Here is a 12,071-nt window from a genome sequence, read left to right as displayed (position 1 = left end):
AGTTTTCGTTGCCGTTTCTTGGTAACTATGGGGTAAGGTCATCTCTTAGAAAGATGCCCGTCTTCTTAAGAGTTGTTCTCTTCTTCAAAAAGTCCTCCTTCGCTTCCATGGAGGGAAAATGAAGGATGAATGCCCTTTCTTTTGAGGTTTCCCCATTTCTTCCATTATTTTTATTGCCCACTCTCCAAGCTCTCATGTGCATTGGTTCATTAACCCCCATCATAGTCATGAGTTCTTTTACCTCTTCATCCACATTATCTTTGTCTTTAAGGCCACAACACTAGCGTTCTATACTAGACAACACTAGGAGCACAAGATTGCAAAGAAAAAGTGGGGTTTGTACTCATAAATACCAATATATAACATACGGTAAGAACGTGGCGAGCACGCGCCGCACATGTTGATGTGATGATCAATCATTATACTCAAAGGGGAAAAAGTGATGATGTACAAGTGAAGAGTGGGTTAGAAGAGTTTGGTGGGAGACATTGCATATAGCTCAAGACTCTGAAAGGCCTAAAAAAAGGGTGTGGGTCCCCTGTCCGTGTCCCGCTTGCAAGTGTCATCGGGGACCCGCGTCTCAGGGCGCGTCCCCTCTGCGTCCCATGTGAGGGACCCGTCCTCGTCGCATCCCCCCGTCCCGTTCCGCGTCCCTCGTTGCGTCCCTACCAAAAAGGGCCACGTCCCCGGGTCCCCTGTTTCTATGGCTCTTCCCCCTCTTTGATGGCCCACACTTGGTCTTTAATCATGTTGAGCTCTTCTATTATTGAGGGTTGCAATTCTCTCTCTTCAAGTGTGTTTCAGGATTGCACCTCGACAAGCTCCTTCTTGAGTAGCACAATCTTTTCATCTTGGGCCGTCACACGATCTTTTAATGTGGTTATCTTGCCTTCTTGGATCAGCACGCGTTCGTCGAGCATCTTTATTGTGCCCAAGAGGTTGCGGTTGATCTTGTTAATGGTCTCGGCCATTTCTTCTTTGCACTTTTGAATGGCATCCTCTAAAGGGTCAGCTTTGTCATTCTGTTTTTTCATGCTTGATAGCCGCCAAAAGCGAGAGGGAGGGAGGGGTTACACTAAGCCCACAATATGCATACATATATTCCCCATATCATGCATACATATCTATTCTCTTCATCAAGCCTACATTCTTGCAGATTCCAAAAGTTTTCCAAAAATTCTGATTTTCTGAATTTTTCAGACTTTCCCTTATTTTCTACTAACCCCCCCCCGGCACACCCTTCCCACGTACAGGGCGTGCTAGTTCCCCCTATCGCACCTCAGGTTGTGCAGGCCGTCCAGATCCCCCGGCCCCCCGCCACAAGCCGTACAAGTCTCCCCCACCCTTGCTTGGAGCAAGAGACAGAGGTCAGTAGCAGCAGTGAGTGCGAGGGTGCAGGGAGTGTAACAGATTTGGGCACCCCAAGTCAAGAATCTGACACGACACACTAGAGAGAATCACTGAAAAATACTTCAAAAACTTAAGCCCCTTTCGGTATTTCTTTTTATATTAATGCTTGAGCAAAGTTCAATTGCCCGCGGGTCCTTTCTGCCTGTAGGCTTGTTAGCACAACTGAGCCAGAGAGTGGCCCAAGGGTCTTATTTAAAGGCCCTTGGCCATGGAAAGTAGTTACATGAAAAGCATTAAACTCAAAAGCAAAGGCCTCCCAAAAGCTGGCGCTATTTTCAGCGAGCGCGAATTACGAAAATCCGTACGTTGCCACGTGAGCACTATCAATGCAATTTATCGACTCAAGCATATGCCATGTAACCAAAAAATCTATGCAATGAACAATCTTGCCAAATGATCAAGCTTGACCGTCTTCTTTACTGGAATAAAGTGAACTTGCTTGTAAATCTGTCAATAACTTTCCAAATGCCATCGTGCCCAGTTTGAGTCTTGGGAAGATAAAAAATGAAATCCATAGCAATACTTTCCCAGGGGCGAGAGGGAATGGGTAAAGGCTGTAGAAGTCCCGGTGCCTTATGCCTGTCAAACTTGACCTTTTGGCATAGTAAGAAACTGCGAACAAAGTCACCCACATCCTTTTTGAGCCTCGGCCAATAGAAGTAACACTCAACACCCTTCAAGGTGGTATCCATGTTGTGGTGGCCCGAAAAAGGTAGACAATGGCACTCTATCAAAACCTTTTCCCTCAAAGGTTGTGTAACACAGAACATTGTTTTCCGCATCAAATAGCTGTCCCATATGGAGTAGCCTGAAATTGTCTCCCCACTTTGTATGTAAGCAAAATTAGGATATGTGGAGTACTGGTTGACCATATCCTCGAAGCTTCGGTGATGTATCGCGGAAATAGCCAGAACCAAGGGCTTTTGAGACAACGCATCTGCCACTAAGTTCTTTTGTCCGTGTACATGGACTATCTGGAAATGACACTGTGACAAGATGTTAGCCCATCTCATTTGCTTTTCCAAAAGCTGCTTCTACGACAAGAAGTAGCGTAAGCTTTGATGATCTGTAAAGACTGTGAAATCAGCTTCGAGTAACTAGTGTCTCCACTGTGTAAGAGCATGGATAAATGTCAATAGCTCTTTTTTCATAAATCTGTGCTACCATCTCTGGATGTGAAAACATCCTTCTCTCGTAAGCAATCACATGGCCTTCTTGCATGAAAACTGCTCCCAGACTACGAGCACAAGCGTCACAATAAACTTGGAATGGCTTTTGCAAGTTTGGCAAGGCCAACACTGATCTTGTTGTCAGCTTTTCCTTGAGAGTTTGAAAGACCGTAATTTCTTTTGGTCCCAAGTAAAAGGAACTCCTTTTTCAGTCAGGATATGCAAAGAAGAAGCAATCTTTGCAAATTTTCGAATGAGCCGCTGATAATAAGAGCACAAGCCTAGGAAGCTTCGAACTTCATGAACATTCTTTGAGTCAAGCCAATCGCGAATAGTCTCAAGTGTAGCCAGGTCCATCTGTACTCCTTTTGTTGAGACGATGTGCCCCAAGAAATGTATCTCGGGCAAGAAAAATTCACTCTTTTTCGCGTTGATAACTTGTACCAGATGATGTCTGTGCTTTGCTTCATTCTTGGAGAAAACTATAATGTGGTTAAAGAAAGTGCCCACAAAAGATTGATACTCTTTGAAAATCCTATCGATCATTCGATTAAATGTCGCTGGAGCATTCGTAAATCCAAAAGGCATAACCAAATATTCGTATAAACCAAAGGTTGTTCGGAAAGTTGTCTTCTAAACATCCCGCTGAGCAATTCGGAAAGTTGTCTTCTAAACATCCCGTGGAGCAATTCAGATCTGATGATATCCACTCTTCAGATCAATTCTGCTAAAGCAAAAGGATCCCTGTAGTCTGTTGAGAATATTATCGATCCTTGGGATAGGGAATGTATTCTTGATGGTGTTTTTATTAAGAGTTCTATAGTCAATGGACATTCTCCAAGTTCGTCTTTCTTTAATACTAGCAATACCGGAGAGCAGAATGGTGAAGTGCTAGGTTGGAGGAGACCCTTTTCTAGAAGTTCTTTTACTTGGCTCATTACTTCTTCATTATGGGCTCGGCTAACTCGATAAGGTGGCCGGTTTGGTGGTGTACTTCAGGGAATCAAATCAATTGTGTGGTCTTAGGACGAGGTGGAGGTAACTTGCCTGGTAAGCCTTCAGAGAAACAATCAGCCTATGTGTGCAGAAATTCTTGTCGTTTCTTTTCCAATTCAGACATATTTGATTGTTGTTCATCATTCAGTTCTTTCAAGAAGATCGAGTAAACAAAAAGGCTGGATTTCATTAATTTGGAAATGGCCGAAGCCGATACAAAGTGGGACGGACTCGCCCTCCAATTTTACATCAAGTTCAATTTCTATGCCCTTCTCATTCTTCAAAGTCGCTTCTTTGGCCCTATAGTCGACCACTGCACTGATCTTGTGGAACCAAGGGATTCCTAGGAGGACGTCACACCCTTCCAAAGGGATGATGTAAAAGCCCTCTTGCCCTAAATACCCCTGACGATGCAAACGAAGTTTGCCAATGACAGGTGTGATGGAAACATCCCGTTCGGGTGCCTGTGTACAATTCTGTTGGGCGTAATTCCAAGTCGAGCTGCCATTTCAGATGAGATAAAGTTGGCCTTGGCTCCTCCTTCAAAGAAGATGAGGGCTTCTTGATCTCGTACTCTGCCCCATGCAGGTGACAAAGTTTTGTGCTTTCATCCATCTGATCTGGGTCGGTCCCCACACAATCTGGTACCAGTCCTGCTTTCATCTTTCCTTTTCTACCACGTTCTTCGGCTGCTCTGGAACTCTTTGGCCTATCTTGTGATAGTTCTCTCTGTGCCCTTATGGGGCACCTTGCAGATATGTGCCCTTGTTCTCCACAATCAAAGCACTTCTCTTCCTTGAGGTACTCTGATTTCTCTTCCTCGGTCAGTCGGGGTCGTGCGTCCTTTCTCTGAAACTTCCTTCTTCTTTTGTTATCATTTGTCGAATTCTGTCCGGTCCTTGGTGTCAAAACTTGATCAGTGGAGTAAGTCAAGTTACCCAAATGCATAGCAAATCCTTGCTTAGTGTAAGGTGTAGCGGAACTGAATGTTGAACTTTGCTCAAGATGAGTGCTCCGAAGTGTGCTCAAGGGTTCCTTTTACTTACGGAAGGGAGAGCCTTCCGTTCCTTTAGTGAGAGAGTGCAATGGACACAAACAAAGTGGTGAACACTAAGAATGAAGGTGCTGAGACTGAGAGATAGAGAGAAGAATACGACACCAGAATGTTTTTAAACCCTCCTCCGAAGGCCCCACTCTCTATGGCGAGAGCGGTCTACTATTGATTGCACAAATCTCTACAATGCTTGGACATGCCGACGATGTCGACGGCGATGAGGAGGATGACAAGACGGGCTGAAATCTGAAAATGCTAATGGCTGAAATTTGTAAATCTTTATCTGCTGAATTCTGACTCTATGTCGGTGACGATGTCGATGACGACGATGCAACGACGACACGTTGAAAACGCAGATGTTGAAATCTGTGTTTTCTGGGTCGTGTCTGCAAACTTCGCTGGATCTGACTGTGTGGCGAGGATCTGCTGTGGGAAGGTGACATCTGCGAGGTTTGGGGGTTCTACTGCGGAAACTGAGAACGTTGAGTCTAGGGCTGATTCCGTCGCGAAGATCTACAAAAACGCTGAGGTTGATCTGCAAACCAAAAACGCTAGGGGCTGAAATCTGTCTTTGGTGAGGAAACTGCTAACGCTAGGGCTGATCTGCTGTTGCTGGGGAATCTGCTATCGCTATGGCTGATCTGCTATCTCTGCTAACTCCAGGCTGTCCTTGATGAAAACTCTAGGCAGATCTTGGGTCTGTGGCTGAAAACGCAAGGTTTACCGCCAGTGGGGGTCTTGTTGAGAAGGTGCCTGTTGAATGCGAAGTTCCTGTTGCCTCTTCTACCAGAAAGTGCTAGCGCTAGGTTTCTTATATACAAACTCATGAAATTTTCCCTACCTCGTTCCCAACAAAAGTCACTTAAAAATAATAAGTGAAAAATGTCAAAAATAGATTCAATGCATTGGAAAATGCTCTGGAGGGATTCTGATGGAATCGGATGGTACTGCTGATGATCATGCTGTGTGCAACCAGAGGATATGTGTAACAGACTTGGACACTCCAAGTCAAGAATCAATCACAACAGCACCAAATAACCACTTCAAAACAGTTCAGAGTTCACAATAGATTTGCACTTGCCTGTCGGAGTTCCGTGCCTAGAAATATTGGCCCCAAAGACTGGCGCCCCTTTTGGTATAACTTTATGTATTAATCAGTTCAAAGTACAAGAGTGGTTCGGGTCTCACTCTCAGACTCTGCGTCCAGATGCTCTGCAGAGTGGAAGCCCAAACCACTTATTTAATGTTTACAAGGGATGCCAAAAGCAAAGCCCCGTAAAGCTTCAAATCAAAAGCCTAAAAATAAAAGCAAAGGCTCTTTCCTCTCTCAAGCTCTCTTGAGTTTTTGAAAATAAAGCAAGAGATCTCTCTCTCTTTCTCTCATAATTTGTGTTGAGCAAAGCTGCTTTTTCCCAACGCAAAATCCGGAAAGTTCCGTACGGTGCCATGTCATCATGTCAGCGCTTTTTCTGGGTTTCAGCCTGCTGCCCTTTTAGGGTTAGGGTTAGGGTTAGGGTTAGGGTTAGGGTTTTTGCTGTTTTTAGGGTTTTTGGCAGATTTTAGGGTTTGCAGGTTTTAGGGTTACGGTTTCCAGAATTAGGGTTTTCAGCAGCAGTCAGGGTTAGGGTTTCCCGTATGCTCTCGGACAGACACGTCATCACTTTGTGACAATACGCATCTACTCTAAATGCCTGGGCATACATGGTCTGAGAACAGACTCACAAAAGTGCCAGATCACTTCCTGTTCTAGATTGACTTGATTGAACTGAAACCTGGTCATGATGTAGCTTGTCCACGGACACATAGGGTTGGATGTATCACGTGACACTTAGCATGTCCCATCAGTTGGTGTATGGACTCGGACTACTGTTGAAGGTAGTTATCTTGGATCTCTTTGGGAAGTTCACATCAAAATCACTCCATTTGCTGCTTAAAAGTGATCGTCTTAAAAGAAGAGTGAGGTAGAAAACTCTTCAGTCAACCAAGAGGAAATAAAGAGTCGGTTGAACTTTAACCAGTTTGTCGGGGCTTGTTTCCAAGTGGACCACCATGTTCGTGCATCCTTTCAAATATGATGCCGCCCTTCTGATTTTGGAGTGCTCTGAGTAGCGCCCTCCACGTCAAGTTGTTGAATAAAGGCTTAAGTCTTAGAAGCATCTCGAAACCCTGAAAAGGTATCAAACTTTATTGCCTATCCACCCTCCTTGAATTCCTTGGTCGTCTTGCCCTTATCCTTGAGAAAATCATATCGGTTGGCTTTGTAAAAGTGCTTCCTTTGTGAATAAAACATCTAGCCATCGGAGTCTGAACTCTCAGAAGAGGATGAATCCTCCTCCGAACTGGTAGGGGTTGTCGATAATTTTTGTGGGATCTTTTCTTCTTTGGCTTCTTCTTGTTCTTTCTGTATTTTTGGTTCTTTCTTCATTTCTTGCCCTTTCTGTCCTCATCACTCAAATCAGAAGAGGAGGAGCTATCTGAACTGTCAGAAGAAGATGAGGACGAATTGGACAATCTTTCCACAATCCTTCAAAGCGTACATGCTTCTTCTGTTTCTTGTATTCGCAAAAGAAGATTGACGGCCCAAATAACCAGGGTAATCAGTTCCCTTGCTGCGTTTCTTCGGTTGCTTCTTAGCCCCCAAAAGTTGGTTGACTCGTCTTTCGACAATGTCATCAAGTTCATCTTCAGTAAACATCCTTAGGACGAGAGGTTTCTTGAGGGCTGACTTCAATGGGGAATCAATGGCTTTCTGCCATTGATTATGCACTTCATCGATCGGGTGCCGGATCAAAAACTTGGCATACTTTGGATCCTTCGAAAACTCGAGCATCTGCTTTGCACAATCATCATCTGCTACTGAGCGTTGCATCTCCATTAGTTGATACTCCGTAGCCCGAGGTGGCCCGTACTAATTATCTACTGTTTCATTTGAATTTTCTATGCTGCCTCCCGTGCCAGAAGTGCCGGGAGAGTTCGTCTGCTTTTTGCGAGAATCATCACCAGAATCCATGTGTGTCATGGAAAAAGGGATTGGATTTCCCAGTAGAAGAGAAATCGACTTGGGCACCCCAAGTCCAGAATCGCAAAGATTCCAGTTGATCAAAACAGATGCAGGTCGCAGGAGGGTGGCCTAGCGTCACTCGTAGGAAAATCACTGCAACAATACCAAACTGAACTTGAATAAGTCGAGACATAGACGCACCGGAGTTCCTCTCTTAGAAGCACATGCACCTCAGCAGGCACCCCTCGCAGTATCTCTCTTTTATTAGTGATTTACAATTGTTCTGTGAGCCCATGCATACAATTTGATCACAATTGGCGGCTTGGCCTTTAATTTATAGGCACAAGGAACCCAAAAGCTGTAACAGAAATCTGCTGTTTCCAGCATGGCCCCAAAAGAAATTCTGGTCAATACCACATAGAGTTTTCTGCATGAAAAGCTCAAGTAAAAAGTGCCTCATTAGCTTGCACAAATTTTGCCACACCAGCAGTGTCCTACGGGCTGCCATGTCATTAGGTCCGCTTGGGTTGCCAGGTCAGCCCAGTCCACCACATAATCATTCTGCAATCTCTTTCCCTAGCTCTCTGCTCTCGGGTCGGATCTTCTGTACGGTGGACTACTGGCACTCACCAGTCTGTGAAGCAACACTTTGTAAGCTCTATATGTATGCCTAAAAAATATGACATGGACTCAGCAATTTACATAAACAAATAGGAGCAGGAGGAGACCTTGTCCTATTGGCTTTTCTAGATGAAAGGTATTTTGAAATGCTTTGGTTAGTAGTCAAAGAGCTAGGCACACATGTATAGACAGCCGAAAGTGTTGCAATCTATCGCTCAAGTGAGCCTAATTGGAGTAGACTCAGGCAAGAAAACATCCAATATATAATTGGCCATCTGAATTTCCAAAAGAAAAATAGCTGGAGACCCTCCGTCATTATACATCTTGCCGTTGAAGACTTCAGAAGTATAGGAATCCAGGTATTAGGCTGTCTCATGTACTGAGCTTGAAGGCCTGCCAGTTGTGTATTTAAGCGGTTTTCCATTGAGCAAGCCGGTTTTCCATTGAGGAAGCTCCTTTCTTTTTCCTTTTTCTGTTAGTTAATTATATGTATCCTTAGAAGTAAGTACTCTTGGTTAAGCAAAATGATATGTGGGTTGGTTTTGTGAGTACTCTTGGTTAAACAAAATGATACGTGGGTTAGTTTTTTCCTTCTACAACTCATCCTTTTTTTGTTCAAGGCTACTGTATCTTGCTCTCTCTTTGGCCATTTTTACAATTGGAAAGTTTAGATCTCTTGGTGTTTTTTGTGAGTACTCTAGGTTAAAAATGATACGTGGGTTAGTTTTTTTCTTCTAGAATTCATCCTTTTTTTGGTTCAAGGCTACTGTATCTTGCTTTCTCTTTGGCCGTTCTCAGAATTGGTAAGTTTAGATCTTTTTGATTTGTTAAGGTCTATGTTGTAAATCATCACGAGTGCCGTAAATTCAAACTACATCTATTGCTTTCAACACCTTAAGTTTGTTATAGCTTCGAATGCTTGTAGAAAGACATTTTTGACAATCAATTTTCTAGTGGTCTGCCACACATTGTTTTATTTTTAATTTTGTAAAAATTCACATTACGTCTGGTGTTTGTTAAGTCGTCTGATAATTAGGCAATTTGGCAATTTTGAGGATTTTTTTATTTTAAATGTTTTTCTGTGATGACAGAGACCTTGTGCATGAAAATGTGAGCAGAAGTTGTAAAGATCAACAACGACAAATTCAGGTTTTTACTTTCATGTGAATTGTAAAGCAATCAAATAATGGTTATAATGAGGCGGCTTGTCGCAGGTGTGATCTGTATGTTATGTTTGTGGATTTGACAAAGGCTTTTCATCATCATAGGTAGCGATTTATGTTTTTTACTTGTCTTGATGGGAAACCTCAAAAACTTCTGCCATGGTTGGAGTATTCTTCACTTTTACCAATGCTTATCTATTGGATGCATTGGAGCTGAATCAGGCCACCTTTGTGGGCTTGCACGTTTAATCTGAAAGTATTTTGTACTAAAACAGGAGCTCAGGGTGTTGTATCCTTAGTAGAGGCTATCTTCGATGCCCAAATTGTCAGTTTGATTTTTGTGTCACACTAATATGCTTTAATTGTGGGGCGGAGTCTTCTGGATGGAGGGGTAGGCTGGGGTTCAAATTACTTACAAGACTGTTTTGTCATCATAATCTATCAGCTAGCATGTGTTATAATGTGTTGGTGGCTGTATGATTTTTCTCAATGTTCGTATAGCATGTTTTCAAGTGAAGCATCTTATTTTGTTCAGATGAATATTATGCTTGGAGAAGTAGGGCAGCTGTTGGATCTTTTAAGAGCATGGATTGTTCCTCCTCAGGATCACGATGCTCACGTAAGGTAGTCCAGAACTTCTACTGAGCTTGTGGAGCTTTATGGCCTTACTTTGTAATAGCTTGGTTCTCATGGGAGTGCTACATTCTGTTTCAATGAAAGGTCACATGGGAATCCTCAAATGATTCGCTTTGGAGCTCATTTAGTACTTGTCTTGCGACATATACTCGCTGATGATGTCAAAGAGCAGTTCAGAGAAAAGCTTTGGCTTGTAGGGGACCTGATATTAAATACGTTAGTGTCTTTGAAACCTCTCGTTGTGTAAACCTTAAAGATATCAAAGTCCTGAGACATAATTTTGTCTTCCTTCTTGCAGGTATGCTATCTTTCTCTTCACACAGAGAAGAGAGGAGCTTGTGGGCACATATGCAGCTCAACTTGCTCCTTATTTGTGTGAGGAACTCTATCTACATATGATGGAGCTGAGACAAAATGATAGGTATTCAAGACACAATATACATGAGAAATGATCAGTGATTATGTTCCTTATTTGGAACCAAACAATAGGCTACATACAAAAACTCATTTATAGGTGAATGTGTCATCGGTACTTATAGCTGTCGATCTTATTGTGCTTCTCAACAGTGTTCTTGTCAAGTACAAAATATTTCTATCGGCTTTGGAAAATCTGCCATTTGGCACAGAGGATCCTTTAAAGGGCTCGGTATCAAATATTCTTGAAAGGTAATTTGTTTTACTTGGCTTAGTCATTCAAGTCTGGTTCTCGGTCCTTCCTTTTGTTTCAGCTTTCCCCTCCTTTGCAACAATACTGCCAGCAGAAGGAGAGGGAAATCCCCTTCAAGCAATGTACTCTGAGCTTTCACTCTGCTGTCTTCTGGTGGTTAAGTATTATTACAATCCTTGTACAGGTTGTTGAGCCGATCACGAGATGTCAAAAGAAAAGTAAGGCATATCAAACTAGAAGAGGTGGAAGAGCATCAGAGGCAAGATAGCTTAGAAAAGGCAGTGGTCGTTCAATGGCTTTGCTTCGCTCCCCCCTCAAATTTGGAAAATGCAGAGGAGTTACGTCTAGAGCTCCTTGCTAGAGCCGCTCACTATAGGTACGGTCTGTATTCCTTGATTCTTGCCGCTGTTTTATAAAATTGTTCAAAATTTCACGTATCATTTAGTCTTACGTTGGGAAAATTTGTATTTCAGTAATCTTCTTCTTCGCGAATTTGGCCTCGTCTCCTTGCGGAGGAATCACAAAATGCCTGTCGGTGTGCACATGCTGTTAGGATACTTGGTGGAACCTTTAAAACAGCCATTAGATTACTCCCTATATCCTCAGCTTAATTTGCAGGAGAATGTCTCTGAAATCCAAGAATGGGTAATGCTAATGAATATCGTTGCATGATTACTGTCCAGAGTACTTTGCATAAATATGAGCACTGACCGGTTTGTGCAGAGAGAGTACTTTACATGTGATGCTTTATACCGCAATTGGCTGAAAGTTGAAGCTGCAAATGCCCAAATCCAAGAATTATCACCTGAAGAGAAGGATCTCTCCTTAACAGCTGCCAATGAGGCCATTAGTGCAATGACCTCTTTTATCCAACGTACGGGAAGCACACCTGTTTTAAGGTCGCTTTAAAAACATTGTTTTTCTTATGTAGACTAAAGTCTTTTGGTTTTCTTTCTGCTTTTAGGGAGAGGGTATGCATGGCTGGCGGAGTCCCAATGTATCGGGGAGTTGACAGCTTTCCCTTTATTGTTGGAGATTCATGCCGTAGGAACACTTGTCTCTGTTTCTGGGAGCTGCCTGGTTCCTGATGCAACGGTCTGCACAGCTCTGAAAAGCTCTCTCTTCTCCTGTGTGGGTGAGGATACAATACATGGTCGGCAAGTGAAGGTATAGGGCTATCAAATGATTCCAAGTTAGTTGTGTTTGAACTCAGTTTATTTGTGACAAAATTTGTCACAAATTATGCATTCTGCACAATTCATTCATACACGCAGGAATGAAATTTAATTTATTTATTTGGTTCTTTTTTTGGGGGGGGGCGGGGGGGGGGGAGCAACAAGTGAACTAATGCATG

At 43.0% G+C, this 12,071-nt stretch overlaps 1 protein-coding gene across 4 annotated transcripts in view; it reads left to right on the top strand.

The window, feature by feature from the left end:
• LOC147431529 (nuclear pore complex protein) overlaps nucleotides 1–12,071 on the top strand; it is a 156,596-nt gene that overhangs the window by 143,021 nt on the left and 1,504 nt on the right. For all 4 annotated transcript variants that reach the window (XM_086494094.1, XM_086494095.1, XM_086494097.1 and 1 more), the window contains 9 exons: nucleotides 9,343–9,400; nucleotides 9,950–10,038; nucleotides 10,135–10,266; nucleotides 10,349–10,471; nucleotides 10,618–10,716; nucleotides 10,902–11,093; nucleotides 11,191–11,362; nucleotides 11,441–11,591; nucleotides 11,682–11,884. In XM_086494094.1, the coding sequence (XP_086350220.1) occupies nucleotides 9,343–9,400; nucleotides 9,950–10,038; nucleotides 10,135–10,266; nucleotides 10,349–10,471; nucleotides 10,618–10,716; nucleotides 10,902–11,093; nucleotides 11,191–11,362; nucleotides 11,441–11,591; nucleotides 11,682–11,884 (1,219 nt within the window). The remainder of the gene's footprint in view (nucleotides 1–9,342; nucleotides 9,401–9,949; nucleotides 10,039–10,134; nucleotides 10,267–10,348; nucleotides 10,472–10,617; nucleotides 10,717–10,901; nucleotides 11,094–11,190; nucleotides 11,363–11,440; nucleotides 11,592–11,681; nucleotides 11,885–12,071) is intronic.

The sequence above is a fragment of the Adiantum capillus-veneris genome, chromosome 21 (genome assembly GCF_014529385.1).
Source record: "Adiantum capillus-veneris isolate H3 chromosome 21, ASM1452938v2, whole genome shotgun sequence".
NCBI classification, from domain to species: Eukaryota; Viridiplantae; Streptophyta; class Polypodiopsida; order Polypodiales; family Pteridaceae; genus Adiantum; species Adiantum capillus-veneris.
The sequence above is the reverse complement of the archived record's forward strand: the minus strand, read 5'-3'. Positions and strand labels throughout refer to the sequence as shown.